Source organism: Symphalangus syndactylus, chromosome 1 (genome assembly GCF_028878055.3).
Source record: "Symphalangus syndactylus isolate Jambi chromosome 1, NHGRI_mSymSyn1-v2.1_pri, whole genome shotgun sequence".
NCBI classification, from domain to species: domain Eukaryota; kingdom Metazoa; phylum Chordata; class Mammalia; order Primates; family Hylobatidae; genus Symphalangus; species Symphalangus syndactylus.
Genome location: NC_072423.2, coordinates 95,062,199 through 95,086,012, shown reverse-complemented (window position 1 = coordinate 95,086,012; position 23,814 = coordinate 95,062,199). Strand labels below are relative to the sequence as shown.

At 58.0% G+C, this 23,814-nt stretch overlaps 3 protein-coding genes across 7 annotated transcripts; 1 reads left to right on the top strand and 2 right to left on the bottom strand.

Annotated features, from left to right (window-relative positions):
• Positions 1-2,541: 2,541 nt before the first annotated feature.
• YIF1A (Yip1 interacting factor homolog A, membrane trafficking protein) lies at positions 2,542-7,398 on the top strand. 3 transcript variants are annotated; one of them, XM_055263303.2, is made up of 8 exons: positions 2,542-2,803; positions 3,489-3,700; positions 3,865-3,969; positions 4,099-4,177; positions 6,019-6,076; positions 6,241-6,396; positions 6,813-6,906; positions 6,995-7,198. In XM_055263303.2, exons 1-8 carry the CDS (start codon positions 2,773-2,775, stop codon positions 7,139-7,141), a joined length of 882 nt encoding a protein of 293 aa, XP_055119278.1. In that variant the 5' UTR covers positions 2,542-2,772; the 3' UTR covers positions 7,142-7,198. The 3 variants fall into 3 exon arrangements, with proteins under 3 accessions (XP_055119278.1, XP_063491705.1, XP_055119349.1); XM_063635635.1 differs by having other exon boundaries at positions 2,555-2,803; positions 6,813-7,398; XM_055263374.2 differs by lacking the exon at positions 6,241-6,396 and having other exon boundaries at positions 2,564-2,803.
• Positions 7,399-7,571: 173 nt separating this feature from the next.
• Positions 7,572-13,337, bottom strand: CNIH2 (cornichon family AMPA receptor auxiliary protein 2). 2 transcript variants are annotated; one of them, XM_055263435.2, is made up of 6 exons: positions 13,211-13,337; positions 9,445-9,513; positions 8,998-9,045; positions 8,630-8,742; positions 8,386-8,529; positions 7,572-8,207 (listed from the first exon to the last, which is right to left on the bottom strand). In XM_055263435.2, exons 1-6 carry the CDS (start codon positions 13,289-13,291, stop codon positions 8,180-8,182), a joined length of 483 nt encoding a protein of 160 aa, XP_055119410.1. In that variant the 5' UTR covers positions 13,292-13,337; the 3' UTR covers positions 7,572-8,179. The 2 variants fall into 2 exon arrangements, with proteins under 2 accessions (XP_055119410.1, XP_055119498.1); XM_055263523.2 differs by lacking the exon at positions 8,998-9,045.
• A 919-nt stretch (positions 13,338-14,256) lies between these two features.
• RAB1B (RAB1B, member RAS oncogene family) lies at positions 14,257-23,786 on the bottom strand. 2 transcript variants are annotated; one of them, XM_055263086.2, is made up of 6 exons: positions 22,996-23,786; positions 19,836-19,908; positions 19,453-19,548; positions 19,245-19,340; positions 15,800-15,931; positions 14,257-15,705 (listed from the first exon to the last, which is right to left on the bottom strand). In XM_055263086.2, the coding sequence occupies exons 1-6, from the start codon at positions 23,007-23,009 to the stop codon at positions 15,511-15,513; spliced, it is 606 nt and encodes a 201-aa protein (XP_055119061.1). In that variant the 5' UTR covers positions 23,010-23,786; the 3' UTR covers positions 14,257-15,510. The 2 variants fall into 2 exon arrangements, with proteins under 2 accessions (XP_055119061.1, XP_055119150.1); XM_055263175.2 differs by lacking the exons at positions 15,800-15,931; positions 19,245-19,340 and having other exon boundaries at positions 22,996-23,149.
• Between the last annotated feature and the right edge of the window lie 28 nt (positions 23,787-23,814).

The following is a 23,814-nucleotide window of genomic DNA, read 5'->3' as shown; positions in this document are numbered from 1 at the left end:
GAAAAGCGTGGTGAGTCTCACTGGCTGGGCAGGGGTGCTGGGCTCAGCTTAGGACAGGCAGGCTGGGGCCAGGACACAAGGGACCCTAGGCCGCGTGACCTTGGGCCAGCATGCTCCACTCTCAACCTCAGTTTTCCCATCTGAGAAATGGGGATAGAAGCTGGACTGAATGGCTCATGCCTGTAATCCCAGCACTTTGGGAGACCGAGGTGGGAGGATCACTGGAGCCCAGGAATTCCAGCAGCCTTGGAAACATGGTGAAACCCTGCCTATACAAAAAATTAAAAAATGAGCTGGGCATGATGGTGTGGTGTGCACCTGTATTCCCAGCTACTCGGGAGGCTAAGACAGGAGGATCGGATCAATTGAGTCTGAGAGTAAGAGGCTGCAGTGAGCTGTGTTTGCACCACTGTTCTCCAGCTGCGTGACAAAGTGAGACCCTGTCTAGAAGGAGAAGGAGAAAGAGAAGGAGAAGGAGAAGAAGAAGAAGGAGAAAGAACGAAAAAAGAAAGAAAGAAAAAGAAAAAGAAAGAAAGAAAGGACATAGAAAGGTTTTGGATTCAGTTTACAAGCATCCATCATGCCCTGTACTTCAGCCTGTGTGACAGAGTAAGACCCCGTCTTGAAGAAGAAGAAGAAGAAGAAGAAGGAGGAGGAGGAGGAAGAGGAAGAGGAGGAGGAGGAGGAAAGAAAGAAGGAAAGAAAGAAAAGAAAGAAAGAAAGAAGGAAAGAAAAGAAAGAAAGAAAGAAAGAAGGAAAGAAAGAAAGAAAGAAAGAAAGAAAGAAAGAAAGAAAGAAAGAAAGAAAGAAAAGACATAGAAAGGTTTTGGATTCAGTTCACAAGCATCCATTGTGCCCTGCAGTGACATGGGAACTGACTTGCATTAGATGACCCCCTCCCAGGTACACGTGGCCCCAGTGCTACCTCCTAGCCCTTCAGGGCCTCAGATCTTCACATCTGAGCCTGGGTCTAGCTTTGCTCCCAAATCAGACAATCTGGGCAGAAAATGAGCTGCAATACTGGTGGGTTAATTCATTGAGTATGTGCGTGTGTTCAGGCAAACAGCAACTCAAAGACCATTCAATTAAACATCCTTACCCACTTAAAGATTAGGTAACTGAGATGTGGACACAGGAAAGGACTGGTCCAGGGTTTTGTCTATTTATTATGTATTTCTTGGACACAGATGTTTATTAGGTGTCTTCTATATGCAAGTATTGTGCTTGGCACTGGGAAGACAAGGGTGGAAGTGGAAAATGACAACAGGGCCTGTCCTCATGGAACTTACATGCAGGGCAAATTGGGTGCACCCAGAGGGGGCCTAGAACCCAGCCTATGACCTCCACCCCTGACCAGGTCAGGTCTCTGTTCCCTTTGTCCCTCTGAGAGGCACGAGATGAACTGGCTCTTAAAGATAACTAGGCTTATGGACAAGTGGATATGAGGGGGAAGGGCATCCCAGGTGGAGGGGACCTCTGGGCAATGGCACTGCAATCAGACCACGTGGGCTGAGTTTGGGGAGCAGGAAGGTCATCTGGTGTAACTGGATACCTGGTAGCTAATTAGAGAGGTCGCAGAGAACCTGCTCATGCTCTCTAGAAAGCGGTGGCTGAAGGTCTGTGAGAGGGAGGCCCCCGAAGACTGTCTCCGCGGGGGTGGGAGTGATCAGAACCTAGGTGGAGAGAAAGGAACCCCCGGGACTACAAGTGAGGCTTGGGGGCCTCACTTCGAGAAGACCACAGGCCCCGCGATGACTCAGGAGTTTAGGCTGCAGCTTCAGGACGCATATCAGCACACCTCTGCCCCCAAATCTGCTGGACTACGGGAGAGTCTATGAGACATGCCCGAGGCAGGATCCTGCCCCACCTATACCACCCAATCTCTCAGACTTCGGATCCTCTGGGCCCCAGTTTTGCAGTATGCGTGTATGTGTGCGTGCGGCCACGCGCTCGCACCCCAAATCTTCCCATCCGCAGGCCCCCGGGAGTCTACAGGATGGCGGCAGAGGCGGGAGGGCATTTTCAGCACCGGACGACGGACAGCACCCGCGCGGAGAAGAGGAGTGGGAGGCGGGAGGAGTCAGCATCCTGGGGCTTGCTTGGCAGCTCTGTCACTGATAGGTCCGGACTCCCACCACCACCTCCGGGGCTGCCAGGGCTCCGTTCCAAGATTGGGTGAAGTGTAGGTGACGGGGGAGGAAAACAAGCCCAGAGAGGGAGGAACAGGCGCCCCGAAGGGCAGGGCTTGGTTGGAGCTCGACCGCCCCATTCCCTCCCGGAGTACGTCCCACCAAGGAAGCTTTGTTCCTGACTCCGGCCGCAGGTTACCTCTCGGCTCCCTGGTGTAGTCGTGGCAGGGTACGTCAAGTGCCTCACTCCGCAGGCGCGCAAATAATTCTCGCCCACCTTCTTCCTTAACTCTTCTATTGGCTGTTCCCACCGTGAACTGGCAAGCCCGTGATCCAATCCCAGGCACCGCAAGTGGCTCCGCCTATCCCTCACCCGGATGTTGCCTTCTGCCGAATCCGCTCAGGGCAGAGCTCGTCAGTGGCCAATTGGGAGAGGGGAGGGGCGAGCCGGCGCCGCCGAAGAGCCAATGGCAGGCGCGGGGGATGACGCCACGGACATGGTGGCCGAGACCGGCGAGGTGGGGGACGTGTTGCGCGGCCGGGTGGCCTCGGTCGGTACCCTGGGCGCGGAGCAGCTGCCTCATTAGTATTCGTACCCACGAGGCGGCGCAGCGGGCCCTCGGGGAGAGCGAGCGTCGCGGCCATGGCTTATCACTCGGGCTACGGAGCCCACGGTGCGTGGGGCGCGGGCGGGGCGCGGCGCGGCCGGCGGGGGGAGTCGGCGGCGCGGCCCGCTCACCCCGAGGGAGATAGCGACTGGGACCGCTGCCCAGGGCGGGGGTGTCACTCGGGTTCCTGCCCCTCGCAACACTCCAACACGTCCCGGACTTCGCCCTCTCGGCCCAGTCCTGAGACCGGGCGGTGGTAGCACAGCTGGGAATCCTATGCCGGAGTCGGGCAAAAACGGGGTCCGCCTCCGCCTCCAGAAACTCCTTTGACTGTTGTGAACCTGGGGAGGTCTCTGAGCACTGTCCAGGGCCTCCGGGTAGCCAGCTGTCGCTTCTCCCCGCTTTGCTCACGGAAGGATGCCCTCCCAGTTATTCTCACCTAGCAAACTTCTACTCACTGTGGCTCAGTTCAGAGGTCACTTCCAATGAGAGGCCTTCAGAAACCCCGAGTGGGCAACCAGTTCTAGGCGCTGCCTCAGCTCTTCCTTTGCCTACATTTAGCAACGGATTTCTCGCAAAGGATCCGTCATCAAAGTTTTTTCTCAGTTAGCTCCCCCTCACCCAATTTGGGGTCCCCTCACTGATCGGTGCCTGCAAGACCCGTGCAGGGCTGTCCAGCCAGGGAGGGGGCGGTGGTTTGCGCTCATGCTTGGAATTTATGTCATCTATTCTGATACCTCCAAACCCACAGGCTCCAAGCACAGGGCCCGGGCAGCCCCGGATCCCCCTCCCCTCTTCGATGACACAAGCGGTGGTTATTCCAGCCAGCCCGGGGGATACCCAGCCTCAGGAGCAGACGTGGCCTTCAGTGTCAACCACTTGCTTGGGGACCCAATGGCCAATGTGGCTATGGCCTATGGCAGCTCCATCGCATCCCATGGGAAGGACATGGTGCACAAGGAGGTGTGACCTGCCCCCGGGGCACGGGTGGCAGAATTTTTGGCTAGGGCTGGGGCGTCATGGGATTCCACCCGATTCCTCACAGTGCTCTCAGGGATGGAGCACACAGAGGGGCACCCTGAGGCCTGGGGTGCGGCTTGCCCACAGCCTCCTCTCTCCCCTCCCAGCTGCACCGTTTTGTGTCTGTGAGCAAACTCAAGTATTTTTTTGCTGTGGACACAGCCTACGTGGCCAAGAAGCTAGGGCTGCTGGTCTTCCCCTACACACACCAGGTGAGCTTCCTACCAAGGGAGCTGGTGGGCCTTCCTCATTCTGCCCGAGTCTGGCCCCCAGACCTCAACCCCCTTCTCTCCTCTTTTCTCTTTTTCCTCTCCTGATGTGGCCGCTGCTGCCACTGCCAGAACTGGGAAGTGCAGTACAGTCGTGATGTTCCTCTGCCCCCTCGGCAAGACCTCAACGCCCCTGACCTCTATATCCCCAGTGAGTCTCCAACCTGGGCTGGGGAACATGGTGGGATGGGGTCGAGGGGGACTTGTGCCTTGAGGGATGAATGGGAAGAGAGGCTCAGCTACTGAGTCAGCATCTGTTCTTGGTGCTTTGTGTATGTGTGGCAGTTGCAAGACACCAGGCAGGCAGTGCAGGGTGACCAGTAAGGAGCTTCCTGAATGTGCCTTCAGTGTCCCCAGGACACCCTTTTGAGACCTTCCTGTCCCTTGATTTGGACTATATCCCTCCCCAGCCTGGAGCTCTGGGTTTAGACCTGGCTTTGCAGATTCCAGCTGTGGGACTTCAGGCTGGTTATTTGTACTTTTCGGTGAAACAGGACTAATGTAGTCCCTACCTCAAAGGACTGTTGGAGAGATTCAGCAAGGTGATGTTTGCTCAGCACCTCACCTGGCACACAGGAAGGACGTAGGAAACATTAACTCTTATCATCGTTATTGCTTGTCCTCCAAGGCGTGCTCTGTTATCCCTTCTTCCAAGAAGCCTTTCCTGACCCCCTGAGCAAGTGGTGGCTCCCTTCTGGGTTCCCACAACTGCCTGTCCACATGGCATTTTTCAGGCTGCCCACATGTACAGGTGACTCTTCTCTGTCCTGTTGGCTGCACAGGGCCAGGCCCATCGTGGACACCCAGGGTGAGTGAGTGTGCAGGGACCAGCCCGCAGATGAGCTTCCAGTGAGGGCAGCCAGTGGGACTGAGGGCAGGCAGCCAGCCTAGGTGTGCTGGGCAGCACAGGGGCTTCCATCCTTCATCACGTGTGCCCATCATAGCCACCGTGTAAGGCTGGAACTGGCATCCCCATTTTACATGTTGAAGCCAAGCCTCAGAGGACCTTCAGTATCATTGAGGCCTCAGAGTTGACAGGTGGTACAGCTGATTTCCTGACTCCAGAACTCCAGACACTCCCCGCTGGTGGTCATGTCAGTGCTTTTTTTTTTTTTTCTTCTTTTGAGACAGGGTCTCACTCTGTTACCCAGTCTGGAGTACAGTGGTGTGGTCTTGGCTCACTGCAACCTCTGCCTCTCAGGCTCAGGTGGCGATCCTCCTGCCTTAGTCTCCTGAGCAGCTGGGACTGCAGGCTACAGGCGCCTGCCATCAGGCCCAGCTAATTTTTGTATTTTTAGTAGAGACAGGGTTTTGCCATGTTGCCCAGGCTGGTCTTGAACTCCTGGGCTCAAGTGAGCTGCCTGCCTTGGCCTCCCAAAGTGCTGGGATTATAGGCATGAGCTACTGTGCCCAGCCAATTCTAGTGCTTTAAGCGGGGCAGAAGACAGAGTTAAAACTGCTACTAATGCCCGGCTCCCAGTGGCTCTGAGCTTTTATGAATACTGCCCAAAGTTAAAGTTGGAGTTCCCTGCATTGTTGGGCAGCCAGAGCCCTAGCCAATGCTGAGACTTAGAATTGCTGACTGCGGTGAGGTCATCTCCATGGCCCCAGACTCAGGACAGCATGGGTGTCCACTGAACCTGCATTCTGGTCTTGCCAGAAACCAGTTTGGTCCCTGTATAGGCGGAACAATGGCCTTGGCCCACGATACAGTTTCTGAGATGCAGCAGAAAACTGATGAGCTTCCCAGCACAGGGTAAGGAAAGGTGGCTTGTGGTCCTGGAAGAAGGGTCAGGTGGCATTTACACAGTGGGAGAGAGCTGATCGGAGACAGGCACCCCAGTCAGGGCATTCGGGAGCAGAATGTGGAGGTCAGGCCATGCTGGGCTATGCAGAGAAGGAAGTATGGGACGTGTCAGTGAACCCGAATGCCTAGTAAGGCAGCTCTGATGGAGGAAGCCAAGCTGATCGCATCTCTCTGGCACTTGGCAGCGATGGCCTTCATTACTTACGTGCTCCTGGCTGGGATGGCACTGGGCATTCAGAAAAGGTCAGTGCCAAACCCCTCCCTTACCCTCCCCTCCCTGTGAGCTCTTCCCCCAACCTCCCTAGGGCATATGTGGTGGTCCCCAGCTCACCCTCTGTTGCCCCAGTCTATCTTCCTCACCCCTGCCTCAGGATGCCTGGCTCTGAGCCACCCCTGCTTTGGCGCAGGTTCTCCCCGGAGGTGCTGGGCCTGTGTGCAAGCACGGCGCTGGTGTGGGTGGTGATGGAGGTGCTGGCCCTGCTCCTGGGCCTCTACCTGGCCACCGTGCGCAGTGACCTGAGCACCTTTCACCTGCTGGCCTACAGTGGCTACAAATATGTGGGGTGAGCACTTGTGGGCCAGGGGGAGGTAGCCTTGGGTCTGGGCCTGCATAGCTGTAGCCTCAAACTGTGACCCTGGATATGTCTCGGCCACCAGTGACCTCTAGCACTGCTCTGTTGAGAGGGAGCAGCTGTCTCCAGCAGTCTCCTGAGGACCTGCGTGCCATGCAGAGGTTGGGGAGGTGTTGAGAGTCACTCTGCGAGAGTCTTGGGGAGAGAAGGGGGTCTCAGATCCAGGTCCTGGGGCTGAGTCCTGGGCCTTCCATATCCCTTTGGGGTCTGGGTCCCTGTGGGGACAGATTGAGAGTAAAAGGCGCTGTGGGAGGTGGGGTCTAGCTGGGCTCTGGGCATTGGGGGTAGGGCCAATCTCAGGCCTAGACCCTTGGGGGTCACCAACCCTTTCCTCCTCCCACCTCCAGAATGATCCTTAGTGTGCTCACGGGGCTGCTGTTCGGCAGCGATGGCTACTACGTGGCGCTGGCCTGGACCTCATCGGCACTCATGTACTTCATTGTGAGTCTGGCGCGCCCCCCATTCCCCTGCCTTCACTTGAGGGCAAACCTCCCCCTCCTGGCCAGGCTTCAGCTCTCCTTTCTTCCAGGTGCGCTCTTTGCGGACAGCAGCCCTGGGCCCCGACAGCATGGGGGGCCCTGTCCCCCGGCAGCGTCTCCAGCTCTACCTGACTCTGGGAGCTGCAGCCTTCCAGCCCCTCATCATATACTGGCTGACTTTCCACCTGGTCCGGTGACCCCCTGGCCCCAGATGGCACTGAGTTTTTCATTCATTGAAGATTTGATTTCCTTGACTTTGTCTGGCCCTTGTTCCTGGGGCCTGATGGGGAGCTACAGATACCTCTGGGCCTCTATATTGCCCAGGGGACCAGGCTTGGGGCTGTCTAGGAAGAAGGTGGACCCAGGGAGGGCTTCATGACTTTGGTGACCTTGATACTGCCTTGTAAGGGTTTCAGCAGCCTCAGCTGGGAAAGAGAAGATGGAAGGAGGCTGCTGAGGGGACCTGGAAGGCCTCTGATCCCTCTGGGGGGCTCCAGCAGGGTCTGTGGGCTAGTGGGGTGAGACAAGCCAGGCTGGGGATTCAGCTTAGGGCTGCCCCCTATACAGTCCCTGTAATCAGCCCCCATCTCCTCTTCAAGCTTTCCAGGAGCAGAACCGGGGCCCACATATTTGCAGTAGTTTATTCATGTTTTGTCACAAATGGCCGGGGAGGGGGTGCCGGACTCCTCCAGGCGACATAGAAAATAGGTCCAAGAGACAAGGTGGGCTGGGGTTGGGGCAGATGGAGACAGGGCTGGAGAAAGAGCCTAGGGGAGAGGGGAGGGCAGACTAGGGGTGGGGCTGCCCCCCTGCTGAGCCTGCTCATTCCCGGTGTGGGTACCCCCCCACCTGCAGGGGGAGCCTCAGGGTGGGGGTGGAGGGGGTGGCCCAGAATTTCCAGGGTCAAGCTCTGCCCCTTGGCAGGGCCCAAGTTTCCCCCGAAATGGACAAGTTCGGAGGTCCTGCCCCTTCCAGGAATGACTGCCATGCTCACAGGCTGGCAGAGGAGCCCCTGCCCCTGTTTCGAGCTCTGCCCAGCCGCTCTAGTCCAAGGGGGAGGGCTCTGAAGGCGGGGGGGGGGTGGTTCCCCGCAGCAGCAGTTTGGGGGTTGGAGAGGCTGGGGGCACCAGTGCCCCCTCCCTCCCCAGGGCTGAGGCCTCTGCGGCCAAGGGGCAGGGCTGGGGGTGCACAGGCGTCCGGTCCGTTCTGGGCTCGCTCCCTGGCCGGCTTCCCCCTTAGAAACTCACCAACGTATAAACCATACTGTGGGAAGATGAGCCAGTGAGCCTAGCCCTGCACACACACAGCCACCCAGATGCCCACCTGGCCACACCCTGGGCTGCCCTCAGTCCTCAAGGGCAAAAAGCAGGAACTTGGGATTGGAAGCGTGATGCTGGGACATCCCTTCCCTGAGTTCTGACTGCCGTGGGCAAGGCCTCACCTGTACAGGTAATAGAAGAAGGAGAGCAGGTAGAAGGCAAGTTTGCACCAGGACTCCTTCTGGCAGTAGTTGAGAATGTCAGCATTCATGATGGAGACCGCATCATACATGACCTCAGAGCCATCTGCAGGACGGTGGAAGTACCTGAGGCAGACAGGGGCTTGAGTGTCTGCCATCAGGGCTCCCACCCCCATCCTGCCCGTGATCCCCATCTCAGCCTCCCCAAGGCAGCTGCTACCCTCACCTCCAGAGGTGGTAGAAGAGGAGGGGGATGTTGAGGCCCAGGGTCACCCACTCTGCTGCACACAGAAACATCAGACAGAAGAGGCCGTGGATGGAATATTCTGGGACCACCAGCTGGGGGAGTGAGGGTGAGAGGTCAGCAGCCTGGTGCTATGACAGACCCAGGCTTCAAGGGCACAGAGAGGAGCTGGGGTTTGGGAGGTGCCCACCCACTGTGACCTCTGGGGATTAAAAGGCCTCTGGCTTCCCACTCCCTCCCAAGTAGAGTGGATCAAACAGGCCCAAAGCAGGGGAAGGCCTGGTTCTGGGCCACAGACAGTGGGGGCAGCGCTGGGCTAGGAGCCTCCTGCCCCCAGCCCTGACACTGACCTTCCTCAGGAGGCAGCAGATGCGTTCGATGTTTTTTAAACGCTCGCGCTGTTGGGGGAAGGAAAAGGCCGCGATGGGGGAGGCGGAGAAGCAGGTACTGGATCAGCTTCCACCGCCCCGCATGTGGCCGCCAGGGGGCGCCAGAGCGGTCTCTGCGGCACTGTCGGCGCGGCCGGGAAGCAGCCGCGCCGTCCCCATGGAGACCGTCACCATGGAGGGGCCTTCACCCGCGTCTCCATGGCAACGGCCCAGAGCCTGGCAACCACCGCCCCGCCAGGAGGAACTCAGCCCTGAGCCCGCGCCGGGTGTTTGCTGGGGGCGGAGACAGAGAGGAAGGGGGTATGGCCCCCCACCCCACCCCCGTCTTCCCGTCTCCCACCCCCAGCTCACGACAGATGGAAAGACAGACGGACGGACACACCTCGGCACAGCACATGTATCACTTACTGCCCGCGCAGGGTTCCCCTGGTCGATGGGGTTCTTGAAGTCGGTCCGCAGCTCATCAAAGGCTATGATCTGGGGGAGGGGCGTGTGCCCGTCAGGGTTGGGGCAGCAGCTTATGTCCTCCCCTCAAGTCCTTCTATGGGATAGTTTACTGAAGAGGACCAGCCAGGTGGAGCTTGTTGCAAAGGTGGAGAAACCGAGGCCCAGGGAGGGGCAGGGCCTGGTCCAAGGTCATTACAACAGTCCAGAATGGAACCCTAGCGTCTGGATGCCCAGTTCAGGCCCATGTCCACTACACCCCCTTCCAAAACATCCCGAGACATGGCCTCGTGTCTGTCCTGCCCCGTCTCAGGCCCTGTGCGGAGCACTGGGGCTCCAGAGGCCTGGGATGCAGCATCTGCCCGGGAGGAACCCAGGCCCAGAGGGATGATCACTCTACCTTCCAGGTGATCAGGGTTTGGGGTACAGGGAGGACCTGAGGTGGGCGCTTAACCCTGTGTGGGGGGTGAGGGAGTTCAGGCTCGACTCGGAGTAGGTGTTGGTGAGCAAATGGGGGAAATGCAGTCCAAGCAGTAGAAGGTGCAATGGCAGAGGGGTGAAAGGTCAGGAGACATTCTGGAGGCTGTGGGTTTCATGGGGCTGGCATGACAGCGCAGCGAGCAGGAAGAAAAGAGAGTGGTGAAAGAGGAGTTGGAGAGTTCAGCAGAGCCAGACATGGGTGCCCTGCGAGGCCAGACCAGGATTTTGGACTTTAACACAAAAATATTGGGGGGAGGCATTGAAGAGTACACAGCAGCAGAGTGGGGTGGTCAGGTCCATGTCTTAGGATTGGTCCACGTCTCAGGATTGGTGGGGCAGGAAATCCGAGCTCAATGACAGTCACAGCTGAGATCTAAGTGGTGCTTCTGCTGGCCGGTATGTGGATTAACTCATTTAATTCTTACAACCTAATGACTTAGGTACTAGTTTCATTTTCATGTCTGTTTTGCAGATGAGGAAACTGGGGAAGGTTAAGTGACTTGTCCAGGGCCACACGGCTGGTTAGTGGATTCTAACCCAGTGTGACTCCAGAGTTAAAATTCCTAACCACTGTGTCATACTCAGGCCAGACCAGCAAGGGGACGGTTTGGAGGGTTAGGGGCAGGGCTGATGGTGGTCTGAGTGAGGAGAGTTGTAGTGGAGACGGAAGGCATGTATGGGATTCTACAGCTCTTTAGGAGCCAGACTCCAGAGGGTTCAAATGGCCGAGAAGTGAAGGCAGAAGTCTAAGGTGGCTTCAGGTGTTGGGGTGTCTGACAGACAGTGTCCTCATGGGTGGAAACTCTCTAGGGGAGCAAGTGTTTGAGGGGATGATGGGATGGGCCTGGAAGGAGCTGACAGGTGACTTGGGGGAAATGGGCTGGCAGAGGAGCCTGCTGGGGTCCCCTCCCGTCAGCTCCAGCCCCAGGATGAGGCAGCAGGCCCACCACCCCCACGCATCCCAGACCCCAGACGGCTCAGAGAGAAAGAACATGGACTTCCTGGAGGGAGCTGGGGCCATCTGGATCACCCCCGCCCCTGCCCAGCTCCCCATTGACTCTGGGCAGCCGCCGCTTGGCACGCACAGCAACAGGGTCCACAGGGAGCAGAAGGGTGCCGTCTGTGCCCCAGAGCTGGCACCACCAGCAGGCGGCGGGCGTCGCGCCTCCCACCCCCCAGCCTGCTTGGCGCTGACTCAGCCCCCCGGAACAAACAATCCCCCATGGTGACAGCTGACACGCGTCACTCACCGCCAGGGTTGCCTAGGAACACTGGGGCCTGGGCTGAGGGCCTGAAGTGGGATCTGGGGTCCTGCCCTGTAAGAGTCTAGTTCTTAGCAGCTGTGGACTGAGGACCACACCTCCTATCCCCCTACCACCCAGCAGACCGCACTAGGTGCTCTGATGTGCACAGGCCCACTTTGCCGGCGAGGAACCAGACTCGGGACAAATGACTTGCTAAGATTGTCCAGCTAAATGGCTGAGTGGACAAGAGTACCTCACACAGGTGCTCAATCAATATCTGTTGAATGAACAAAGACATTTCTTCAAAGCTTGGGCCTTTCCTCCCAGCCTGAGCACTCCACAAGGGCAAAGTCTGGGTTTTATTCATCCTTGACCCCCTCAAAGCCACCCAGAGCCTGATCTTTGGGAAGCATCAATGCAGGCGTGGTGGATAAACTGCTGAGAATCCCCTGAGGACAGGGACCCTACAGGGGCTGTGGGAAGGCCCTGGGTGGGTAAGGCCCCAAAAAGGGGCTTCTTGAATTTCAGGAGCCCTTCTCCCAGGAGCTGGTCAGCTCTGCATTCCCTAGCCTGCGGCCGCCAGCTCCCTCCAATCCTTAGAACCCTAGCCCTCCTGCCCCTACCCCACAGAAAGAAAAATAGAGTAACTCGGGGTGCGGGGGAGGGGGGGAAACACAAAGCAACCAAGACCCAGAGAGAGAGCAGAGCCAGGCCAGGGAGTGACAGTGCTGAGGTGCCTGTGGGGGCTCACTCCTCACACAGTAGGTGTTCAGTCAGTCTATGGAATCCCGATGTCAAAGAGCAAGGTGTCAGGGGATGGCAAAGGGAGCGCAGGGGGAACCACGGAGCAGGCGGCAGGTCCCAGGAAGAGAAAGGAGAGAGGAAGTGGGGAGCCCGGGAAAGAAGCAGGTGAGGCACCGGGAGGAAGGAGGGAAGGGCTATGGGAAATGGGATCGAGGGAGGGATAAGAGGACCCCCGAAAGGGAATGACAATCAGGGAGGTGTGCGCGGGAGGTGTGAGCAGAGGATGCTGGGCTGAGCCGGCCAGGGCCGAGCTGGGCAGGCTGTTACAGAGACAGGCACGGGGTTTGGGTGGGGGTGGGGAGGGAGGGCAGTAAAGTGGGGCCAGGGGCCCCCCAACAACCAGCTGGAGGCTGATTGATAGTTCTGTAGTGAGGGGAAGGGAGCCAGGCAGAGGAGGCCCTGGAGGAGAGGGGCTGGGAGGGGAGGAGGAGGGAGCCTGGGGGAAGCGATGGGTCGGATGCAGGATAAGGAATGGACATTTTGAAGAACCAGGTGTGAGGCTAGGCCAGGGTGAGGGACAGACCAAGGGGTATGTGAGACAAAGGGGAAGGGGAACAGGAAGAGGAGGGAAGCTGGAAAATGGAGAGGAAACCTGGGGGGCTGGGAAGCCCCCAACAGGAGGGGTAGGGAAACCCAAGGTGAGCCGGTGGTGGGGGCTAGGTCTCTGGGAGCTGATGAGAGCCAACTGCTGCTTGGTCAGGGAGGGGGCGGGGAAGGCAAAGGGTTAATGGGCTCTGAGATCTGTGGGTCCTGTAAACAGATGCAGTTGCCGTAGCAACCAGCTCCATCACTCTGGCTGGAAAAACCCACAAAGGAGGGGGGGGCAGCAGACAGACAAACTGCCCGACGGACTAATGGAGGCGGCTGGATGGTGTGGGGGGGGGGGGACGTAGAAGAAAATAAAGGAGCAAAAATTCCAGAAATTCCACTCCCCACCTCACGGGCTGCATGGGGCAGAGGACGAGGGCAGAGGAGGGGGTCAGGGACCGACTGACATACACACAGACAGGCGGGGGCGGCGGAGGAAGGGGGGCCCCAGGAAGAAAGCCGACCATGGGGGGTGTTAATAGGGGCGAAGCCGACAAGCCAACGGCTGGGGGATAGCAAGTTTCCCCTGGGCTCTGAGACCACCCGCCCTGGGTCCCTCCAGCTCCGCGTGGCCCCTGCCCCCCACCCCGCCCCCAGCCCCAGCCCGGCCTTACGTGCCAGATGACAAAGAAGATGAGGGAGGCGCACAGCACCAGGGTGAGCATGTAGCAGAACGCGGCGAAGGTGAACGCCATGGCCCCCGCGCCGGGCGGCGGCCCGGGGGGCGCCAGCGCGGGGCCCGGGCGCAAGGGGACGCCCCCCGGCCCGCGCTTAGGGCCGGCCGGGCATGGCCCGTGCGGCTCGGGGGAGGTGGGTGATGCGGCCGGGACCGGGACCGCGGGGCCGTGGGGGGCGCGGGGCGCGGGCCGGTGGGCTCGGGGGGCGCGTCCGCTGCCGGCTGCCCGGGCCCCGATCGCTCATCCTGCGATCCCTCGCCCGCGGCTCCCTCGCTCTCCAGCCCGCGAAGCCGGCGGGGCGGAGCCGGGGGCGGGGCCGCCGCTCGAGCGGCCTCGGGCGGGGCTGGGTCTCCGCGCGCCCCTCGTCTGCCCGCCCGGCTCGGGCGCCACCCCCAGCCCCGACGAGCTCGCGGCCGTTCACCCTCCGGACAGCATAGACGCGGCCGCCCCCCAGCACCCCGCACCCCTAGGCACTCCAGCCACCAGCACGGTCGCACTCGGCCCCCTCGGGCGGGCGCTCAGGGCAGAGGCTGAAGTGCGAGGCACTTGTCACTGTCGGAGGCGGCAGAAGCACCTGGCTGGGACACACAGTGAAGCCAGGACAGGGGCTGAATGGGGGCAGCGGGGTTTTGGGGGGCGCTGAAGGAGGTCGGGCCAGGTGCAGTGGGGGCCCTCTCATCGGCTGCCCGACCCCACACCTCTGCCGTGTGCCCCGCGGGAGTTGGCGAGGGCACGGCAGGTATGAGCTGAAGGCCGCCCGCCTCTTTCCCTGACAGAACGGTGCTGGGCCCTTGGGGACAGACCACAGAAGCACAAGCAGCTTTCCTGGCCCCAGGAAACGGGGTCAAGGGCTTTCGCCAGCAGCCTTAGGACACAGAAACCAAGCCAGGACCCCCGTGCACCCCACCAAGCCCAGTGTTCCAGTTCCATCCCCCCACCCCAAGGCTGGGCTTAGACCACAGACCACACTTGGCCACCACAACTTCCTTGCAAAAACCCTCAGCTCACCCGAGGGCCAATGGAAATTTATTAATTTTTTTTGTCCTTTTCCATCTTTCCCCAAGTGGCTTTTCCTTGCAAAATGCCTGACATGACACCAGAGGGGAACCTGGGAGCGGGGGGCACCCCAAGGGGCAGCCCAGGGACTTAAATACAAGCTGGAGGGCAGGGCACAGGTGGGACAGGCAAGAGACAGCACAAGGGACATGGCTTCTCAGGGAGACCGAAGACTTGCTTTCTTGCAGGAAACAGCTGTGCCAGAGGGCAGGGGACTAGGATCCTGGGTGCAGAGTGGGTGAGCAGAGAGGCCCCCAACCCTGGATGGAACCCACATTCCCCAAAGAAGTAGCGGCAGGGGATGGGGGCCTTCCCTGGTGGGCTCCAGAGACCGAGGGGAGAGTGAGCCAGATGTGCTGCCTCGGGGAAAGGGAGGAGGTGCTAGCAGAGTGAGGGTTAAGGCTGGTGCCCAGCCTCTGGCACGGTGGGCCTTCCGCCTCCACCTCACATGGGGACAAAGGGGCACGGTGGGCAGGCAGCGCATGGGTCTGTCTCTGGCAGGGCAGAGGGCGGCAGAAGCAGACTCCCTCCAGGCTCAAGACACAGGCCCAGCGCTGCTACCCACCCACCCGCCCTAGATATACTCAGACCCCACCGCAGCTGGACGGCTCGAGCTGGGAGTGTGGGAGGGGAGAGGAGGCGGTGGGGAGAGGAAAGGGTGGGCTGCTGGGCCCCTGTGGCCTCCATGCCTGTTCTGAGGTCCAGCCCAGGGCGCTGGATCCCAGGTCCTGGATCCCCTGGCCACACTCCTGGCTCTGGGCACTGACTGCAGCCAGGGCAGTAGAGGCCGGGGAGACCCTCAGCTCTTGGGCAGGACAGCAGGAAGGAGGAGGAGAGAAACCCAGTGCAGCATACATGGGGGTGGGAGGAAGACCGACAGAAGAGCCCTCGTTCCAAAGAAAGGTGTGTAGGGGGGCATCTTGGAAAGTCACCTAGAGGCAGCAGCAGAGCAGGCCTCCGCCCTGCCTGGCCACAGGTCCTGAGTGTCCTCCCTTAGGGACCCTGACAGAACTGGGGCTCAGGGCAGCAGGCAGATGGGCCAGAGGGAGATGGGGAGCCCAGGACACCCCAAAGCCACAGACTCAAATGCCCCAGGAGAGGGAGAGGGAGGCACCTCCTGCCCCCTCCAGGGACATCATCTGGAGAAGGTGCCCCCTCTTGTCCCACTCCATGTGCCCCTCCTAGCAACAGCCACCGCCAGCCGGCTTTACAGGGGTGCTGTCGATCTTGAGATTGGGCCGCTCGCCCCCAGACGCTGCTCCAGGCCCCATCCGCTTTTTGATTTCAGCAGCCATGGTCATGAACGCCTGCTCGACATTGGTGGCATTCTTGGCACTCGTCTCCAAGAAGGGGATGCCCAGAGAGTCTGCAAACTCCTGACAAGGGAGAGGAGAGAAGAGGAGGGGAGAGCAGGGTGAGGGGCAGCAGGCTCCAGTGCCCCCACCATGGGCAGACCAGCCCATCTGCTACCTTGGCTGTGGTGTTGTCCACCACCTTCTTGGTGGTGAGGTCGCTCTTGTTGCCCACCAGGAGCTTATTGACATTCTCGCTGGCATAGCGGTCAATCTCCTGCAGCCACTGCTTCACGTTGGCGTAGGATTCCTAAAGGGGGCCAGGGGCCAAAGTTATTTTGCTCCTGTCACCCCTACCCCAGGCCCGGAGAACAAGACCTTCTCTGAGGGGAACAGTACAGCTCCGGGTGCCTTGAGTCCTGGGTTCAGGGATGTAGAGGAAGCCCTCTGCTCCAGGCTGAACCTTCCTCCTTGCCCTCCTCCATCCAAGACCCCGAACAGCCCCAGCAGCCTGCCAACTGCCCCAACACCTCAACAGCTGCCCCAACTTGGGCCTGCCAGCTCTGCTCCCTGCAGCTGTCTCTCTTCCTGAGACGCTTGCAGGCCTAACCACATGTGAGAAGCAAAGACAGGGCGGAAGGGAGACAGGAACAGAGAGTAACAGGTCTGCAAGTCACAATTCCCACCGTGGCCTGAAAATCCCTTTGAGGTTTGAAGCCTTGGAGCACAGAAGGTCGAGGGTCCTCTCAGAGGCGGCCCTGGCCTGTGGGGAGACAAGAATCCTGGGAACAGCCTAAAATTCATCCTACTTTTGGCACCAACAGCCTCATTACTCGGCTTCAGACTCTCCCAGCAGCTTGTGCCCCTACCCCACACACAAAGGCAGGACTTTCAGGAAAGTGCTCAAGCTAGGGCCACTTTTCCTCCTTAGGAGCCAGAGGCCTGGTGATATCACACGGGCTCAAACTTAGACCTCCTGCCATGTTCCAAGTTGGGTCCTGTGCTAAGTGCTGGGGACAAAGGGGGAAATCACACTTGGGCCCGGCCCTAACATGTTCACGGGACACTAGGTGAATAGACCAGGCCACATACAAGGGCAAAACAGGTTAGAAGGCAGGGGCTGGGGAGCCCCCAGACCACCTCTGCTTGAGGTGGGAGCAACAGTGGACCTAAGCCTGCAGGTGATAACTGGCCTTGTGCAGGAGAGGTGCCAGCTGGGGAGCCAGCATGTGCCAGGTCACTGAATGGGAGGGGCATGGTGTCTCTGGGGAATGGGAGGAAATGGAATGTTGCTGGGATGCAGACACTCAACAGGGAGGGGAGAGGGGAAGGGGAATAGGGAGGGGGGAGGAGAAAGGGGAGAGGGAGAAGCGGGGAGGAAAGAGGGGGGATTGGGGAGAGGCCAGAGCACAGACTGTCTTAGCCTGGCTAAGTCTTAGACTTAGACCACGAGCCAGTGGGCGTTTCTTAGGCCAGAAGCAACAGAATCACACCTATGCTAGTCTTGACAGGAGGCAGAGGCCAGATCAGACTAGCAAGATAGAGACCAACTGCGAATGGTTGGAATAACCCAGGGAAGAGAACGTGCACCGAGCCGGGGAAGCACACAGGATTTAGTCAGACCACCGCTGCTGAAGGCCTGGCTCAGCCATTTACTGTGTGACCCCAGGTATGTCACCTGACCACTCTGAGCCTCAGTTTCCTCATTTCTATAAACAGTACCTCCCAGAAGGGCTGATTGTGAGCATGAAGAGAATGAATGCAGGCTTGTCTCATAACAAGTGCTTAATTGGCAAGAGCTGCTGTTATCCTCATTACTGCTATTATTATGAGGGGACAGATTTGAGAAAGATGATGGGGAGAGAATAGAGGGGACTTGAGACTGACTGGATGGGGGAGGGAAGAGTTTTCTGGTCAGGCTGACAAGGATTGTGTCACAAAGATGGGGATGCAGCTGGGGCATGGTGGTGTGTCTATAGTCCCAGTGGCTTAGGAGGCTGAGGCAGGAGGATCCCTTAAGCCCAGGAGGTTGAGGTTACAATGAGCGATGATCACACCACTGCACTGCAGTCTGGGTGACAGAGTGAGACCCCACGTCTTAAAATAAATAAAAATATTAAAAATGGGGATGGAGGCACTGGTTTGGGGAGAGATAGGCCAGCGCTGGACATCTGAGTTCTGCAGAGGCTGCTTGAGGGTGGGAAAGGGTGTGCTCAAAAGCTAAGAGTCCTCCAAAACTGGCTTTGCCCTTCCTGTGAGACCAGCGGCAAGTTACTTAACACCTTTTCAAGCAAGTTTCCTCATCTAGAAAACACAAACCCCACCATTTAGTTTACTAGAGAAGATCATGAAGATCAGGATTAATACAGACACAAAGTGCCAGCGTAGACATGGACAGAGGAGGGACGCCACAGCCACGGCTGTTAAGATGCAGGAATCACAGAACACAAGGCAAAAGCAAACCACAGAGTGGCCACAGCCATGCACAAGAGTAAGGAGGAGAGTCCAGGGCAGTGGAGAAGCACCAAACACAGGGTGATGGGAGGCAGCACTGGACAGACCAGCAAATAGACACTGACAATAGAGAATCGAGTGCTGCAGGAGACTGAGGAGCTGGGGACGGTCCACTTTTCAAGGAGAGAGAAGAGAACAGTGTCCAAAGCCACGAGAGGTCAATCTGCTGAAATAAGGTCACTGGATATACGGCAGTCAGGTGGGCCTTGGTAACCTCTCTAGGTGGTATGTAGCTTCCTCACCGCTCGTCCAGAGCTGGGGACATCGAGTCCCTGGTGAGCTAGAGCCCGGCTGCTCCTCAGACAGGGACTCTTCCCGGCCCACAGCTGATTTAAGCTTCTCCTTATCTCCAGGGCTTGGCCCTGTTAAGCAACAACATTTGGTAGAAAAAAACAAAGCAGGTGGAATGAGCCATCCAGGCTTTCTGCCTCTGCCACCGGACTAGCTGAAGGACCCTCGGCAAGTCACCTCACCATCCTGAGCCCAACTCCTTACCTGTGCGATGGGAACACAGACCTCTTCTGAGCATCAGAGGCAATCTGAGGGCTGGGCCAGGTTCTGTAAACTACAAGGTTTCATGGAACCATTTTCAGCTCTTGCTACCACCGCCAGTCACATGGTTCTAACGCTGCTGCTGGAGGCAGAGCTTCTGGATCTCTGCTCGCATTGGGCCCAGATCTCAAGCTTCCCCGCTTCTTTGTCTAAGGCCCTCTAATTGTCCCCCTGCACCGTGTCTTCACACAGGAAGCCACAGGCCCAGCATAGCAGCCAAATGCCTGACTAAACTCCCACAACACACAGGTGCCCAGAAGGTCTACAATAAGGTGGCAAGTTTGGCTTGGCGGGGAGGGAAGGTGTGAGGCCTTGTCCTGCCAGAACCTGCAGCAGGGCCTTCGGAGGATCCATTTCTGTGGCTGTTTCCCTCCTTGTGAAATGAGTCCAAGTACAGTCACCTATTTTTTTTCTTTTTCCTAATTAGTTCCTGCAAGCAGACAAATACAGTGTCCTTTCCAGGAAGCATCAGGAAAGAGAGGATGGAAGGAGGAAAAAGAAGAGTCAAAGACCTAAGGCTAAGGAGGCCAAGCTGAGGATGGCTAGTCCAGGAGTACCTGGTCAGTGACGTCATACACCACGATGATGCCATGAGCCCCCCGGTAGTAGCTGGAAGTGATGGTCCGGAACCGTTCCTGGCCCGCTGTGTCCCACTAGGAGACAGGAGGCAGAGGAGCAGGTCAGCTGAGGTCCAGAGTCCCAGAGTCCCTTCCCTCCCAAGGCGGATACCTCTGTACCGGGGATTTTGGGAAGAGCGACACTCACGATCTGAAGTTTGATAGTTTTGCCATCCAGCTCGATGGTTCGGATCTTGAAGTCCACCCCGATGGTGCTGATGTAGCTCTCTGTGTATGTGTCATCCTGGAAGTTCAGGGGCCAGTGAAATGATGGGAGTGAATGAGGTGAGGCCCACTTGGAGAGCCTCCCTCCAGCTGCCTGCCCCAGCTGGGTCTCCAAACCACCAAGCCCCAATTCCCAGCACTCAGCTGGCCAGCCCTGTCTTGTTCAGGGCAGATGTGCTGGTGGCAGGTCTTACAGCTTCACCCCTGGTTCCCAGATCTTGAAACTACTGTGCTGTGGGTTGTCCCTTCTCCCCCCAGCTGCCAGTCAGGACCCCAGGTGGATGGTATGGGAGGCTTCTTACTCACAGCAAACCGCAGGAGCAGGCACGACTTGCCCACGCCTGAGTCGCCAATCAAAAGCAGCTTAAACAGGTAGTCACTGGAGAGAGAAGATGGGAAGGCGTGAAGGGAGGCAGGGAGCCCACCTACCATCATCCTGGAGTCACAATTACAGGATTCCCCCACCCCATGAGGCATCCCTTGGTTTATTTTTATTTTTTTTTTTTAGCAATAAGGTCTCACTCTGTCACCCAGGCTACAGTGCACTGAAGTGATCACGGCTCATTGCAGCCTCTGCCTCGCGGGCTCAAAGTGATCTTCCCACCTCAGCCTCCCGAGTAGCTGGGACTTCAGGTGTCCACATCCACCACCACTTCTAACTAATCTTTTTTTTTTTTTTTTTTGAGACTGAGTTTCACTCTTGTTGCCCAGGCTGGAGTGCAATGGCACGATCTTGGCTCACTGCAACCTCCGCCTGCCGGGTTCAAGCAATTCTCCTGCCTCGGCCTCCCGAGTAGCTGGGATTACAGGCACCTGCCACCATGCCCGGCTAAGTTTTGTATTTTTAGTAGAGACAGGGTTTCACCATGTTGGCCAGGCTGGTCTCGAACTCCTGACCTCAGGTGATCCACTTGCCTTGGCCTCCCAAAGTGCTGGGATTACAGGTGTGGGCCACCACACCTGGCCCCTGGCTAATCTTTTCATTTTTTGTAGAGATGGGGTCTCACTATGTTGCCCAGGCTGGTCTCAAACTCACGGGTTCAATTGATTCACCTGCCTTGGCCTCTGAAAGTGCTGGGATTACAGAGGTAAGCCACTACACCTGGCCATCCCTTGGTTTAGAATACTATGGTGCTCACCAGATCTTCCCACCAGTCCCGGTCAGGGAGGGCTGATGCCTCCCTCCACAAACAGCTAGCCCAAAGGGCTCTCAGCTTGCTGAGTCTAAATTCTCACTTTATGGAGAAAGAAATCAAGACACAGAGAGGCATGTCACCTGCCAAGGCGACAGAGCTGGGTATCCTACCCTGATTTCTGAGACTTCATGGTTTGGTCCAGTAGGGGCTATTTAGGGAATCCCCAGTACATGCCCTGTGGTGTGCCTGGCTTGGCAGAGGAGGCCCCAGAATTAGAAGCCAGGGCCCAGTCTAGAACCTATTAAGTGGAAAACCCATGTAAAGAGACTTGATGGCCGGGTGCTGTGGTGTGTGCCTGTAGTCCCAGCTACTGGGGAGGCTGAAGCAGGAGGATCCCTGGAGCCTAGGAGTGCATGACCAGCCTGGTGATGCAGCATGACCCCGTCTCTCTTTTCTTTTGTTTTTTCGAGATGGAGTCTCACTCTGTCACCAGGCTGGAGTGCAGTGGCACGATCTCGGCTCACTGCAACCTCCAACTCCCTGGTTCAAGCGATTCTCCTGTCTCACCCTCCAGAGTAGCTGGGATTACAGGCACGCGCCACCATGCCTGGCTAATTTTTGTATTTTTAGTAGAGACAGGGTTTCACCATGTTGGCCAGGATGGTCTCGATCTCCTGACCTCGTGATCCACTCGCCTCGGCCTCCCAAAGTGCTGGGATTACAGGCGTGAGCCACCGCACCCGGCCAACCCCATCTCTTTGGAGACAACAACAACAACAAAAAAAAACCTGTTATAAAGTCACCAGGAAGAGGTGGTCAAGTTGCAATGAAAATTGCACTTGAGGCTGGGTGCAGTGGCTGATACCTGTAATCCCAACACTTTGGGAGCCCGAGGCACGAGGATCATTTAAGCCCAGGAGTTTGAGATCAGGCTGGGAAACATATCGAGACCCTGTCTTTACAAAAAATTTAAAAATGTGCCAGTTGCGGTGGTGTGCCTCTGTATTCCCAGCTACTCAGGAGGACAAGGCAGGAGGACTGCTTCAGCCCAAGAGCTGGAGACTGCAGTGAGCCATGATCGCGCCACTGCACTCCAGCCTGGATGACAGAGAGAGACCCTGTCTCAAAAAAAAAAAAAAAAAAAAAAAAGGTAAAAGGTAATCACATTTAATATTATTGAGTTCCAACCTGTGGACAGACCCTGTGTGAAGTACTTTAAATGCATCATCTCATTTAATCTTCACAACAGTTCAATGAAGTCAGTTTTGTCACTGTCAACTAATGAGGAAACCAGAGGCCAGAGAAGGGAAGTGACTTGCCCTAACTTACACAGTTTATCGCTTTAAGACTCAAACCAGGTTTGTCAGACTCCAAAGTCCCTTCGAGAGCCTGCTGGTTCCCTTCTCTGTTCCCCTCCCAATCCAGCTCAGAGCTTCACCCTTCCCCAAGGAAATCTGAGACCTGGATGTGGAGGAGAAAAAGGAAGTGGCAGAAGAGGAAGAAGATAACTGATACTTGGGGAAAACTACTAGTCCTGGGCATGAGATGTGGGCCACCTACCCGCAGGGGGAGTGACCAACAGTGAGGAGAGTCTGAGGACCAGAGAATCCCACTGGAAGGGGGAGAGCAAATTCCATATTCATCTAAACTTCACAGGCAGTGTGACAACCAAGGGAAGGGGTGTGACGGTGGCGTTGGGGGCCTGAGCAAAAGCGAGGAGAGGGCGGGAAAGGACGGACCGCCGGGAGCGACAGGACAGCGCGACCCAGGCAAAGGGTAGGAGGCAGCCCCGGAAGAGAGGACCTGCGGGAGACGCGACCCAAGCGGCTCTTCGGGGCCTCCCGCGTAGTTGGCTAGCTTCTGGGCCGGCCCCAGGAGCCGGGCTTCAGGAGAAAGAGGATAGAGGGATTCACTGCCCGACCTAAAGGGCCCGAGCCTGAACCCGAGACCAGAAACTATCAAGACGGGCTCCAAAACTCCGGGACACTTGTCAAGCAGCAGGTGGGGAAACTGAGGCCTGAAGTGACCGGGACTGCGGGGTCATCTGACCGATAAGGCCTGGTAGGACTGGTGTCTCGGACTCCAAGAGCTATCCCTCGGGGTCGCCACGTCTGGGCCCCGGGTGCGAGGGGTCGGGGTGTTGAGCCGGGGTCCCGGGGCCCCTGGGGGGAGGGGCAGAACCCGGATGTGGGGGGGGGAGGTCAGCGGAAGAGGGACCCGGATGTGGGGACGCCGCACAGTCCTGACACGGGCTAGACAACCCCGGTAAGCGTACGGCCCTGTATTCGGGATCGAGGCTGCGCTGGACGGCGCGGGCGGGGCTCACTCACTATTCGGGGTTCATGGCGGCGGCGGCGGCCCGCTCGGTCGCTCCCAGTCGGCTCTGCTCCGCCTCCCGTTCCAAGATGGTGGCCACTCCGCCCCAGAGGCCCCGCCCGCGACGCGCAGGCGCAAACGTCCTCTTCTCAGTCCTCGCCGCGCTGATTCTCGGAACTTGTAGTCTGAGATGTTCTCCAACTCAGCCCCGCTGCGCAGGCGTAGTCGGGGAGCCCGCGCCTCCGCGCCCACGCCCATCACTGCTGGCGCATTGCCTTCTGGGGCTTGTAGTTTGCACGCCGGACGCACTTAGGCTTGAGGACAGTGCTGCAAAGCCTGACCGCGACTCGGTGTTTAAAAAGCTCAATTTAGGGCTGGGCTTGGCACGTTTCACATCTGTCTGACGGAGGCAGTCATCCTTGCCCTCCCAATACCCACATTGTGAACATTAAATGAGAATGTGGGTTCTAGTAAGACTAGTAAAAGTTCATTTGTCCAGGGTTCTTCGTGTACTGGGCACTCCTAACTCGCAGCCGCGTGTCATCACCCGCATTTCATAGATGAAAAAACTGAGTCTCGGGAAACTCACTCAAGGTCAAAAACTTTGTGAGGAGCAGAGCTCATAAGAGCCCGCGGTCTCCAGAACCCCACAACTGAGTGTTTTAGGGAAAGCCTGACTTGTGGGCCCCCACACAATTCCGGGGTGGGGCAGAGTATCTGGGCCCAGCTGCGCGGACAGCGGTTGACCGAGACACACTGTCCCCCACTCACGCACGACCCTTCCCGGCTCCACCCCAGTCTAGAGACGCTGGGGGACCCCGACCTCCGTCTCA

What these genes read in the sequence shown, in the direction of transcription:
- YIF1A (XM_063635635.1), top strand. Translation starts at nt 2,773, where the DNA reads ATGGCTTATCACTCGGGCTACGGAGCCCACG. An exon ending in AGGACATGGTGCACAAGGAG is followed by an intron (nt 3,701 to 3,864) that starts GTGTGACCTGCC and finishes CTCCCCTCCCAG; the next exon opens with CTGCACCGTTTTGTGTCTGT. An exon ending in TCTTCCCCTACACACACCAG is followed by an intron (nt 3,970 to 4,098) that starts GTGAGCTTCCTA and finishes TGCCACTGCCAG; the next exon opens with AACTGGGAAGTGCAGTACAG.
- CNIH2 (XM_055263435.2), bottom strand. Translation starts at nt 13,291, where the DNA reads ATGGCGTTCACCTTCGCCGCGTTCTGCTACATGCTCACCCTGGTGCTG. An exon ending in CTCTTCTACCACCTCTGGAG is followed by an intron (nt 8,530 to 8,629) that starts GTGAGGGTAGCA and finishes TGTCTGCCTCAG; the next exon opens with GTACTTCCACCGTCCTGCAG. An exon ending in TTCTTCTATTACCTGTACAG is followed by an intron (nt 8,208 to 8,385) that starts GTGAGGCCTTGC and finishes ATCTTCCCACAG; the next exon opens with TATGGTTTATACGTTGGTGA.
- RAB1B (XM_055263086.2), bottom strand. An exon ending in GCCTGCTCCTGCGGTTTGCT is followed by an intron (nt 19,549 to 19,835) that starts GTGAGTAAGAAG and finishes CTGAACTTCCAG; the next exon opens with GATGACACATACACAGAGAG. An exon ending in TGTATGACGTCACTGACCAG is followed by an intron (nt 15,932 to 19,244) that starts GTACTCCTGGAC and finishes GGCCCCCTTTAG; the next exon opens with GAATCCTACGCCAACGTGAA.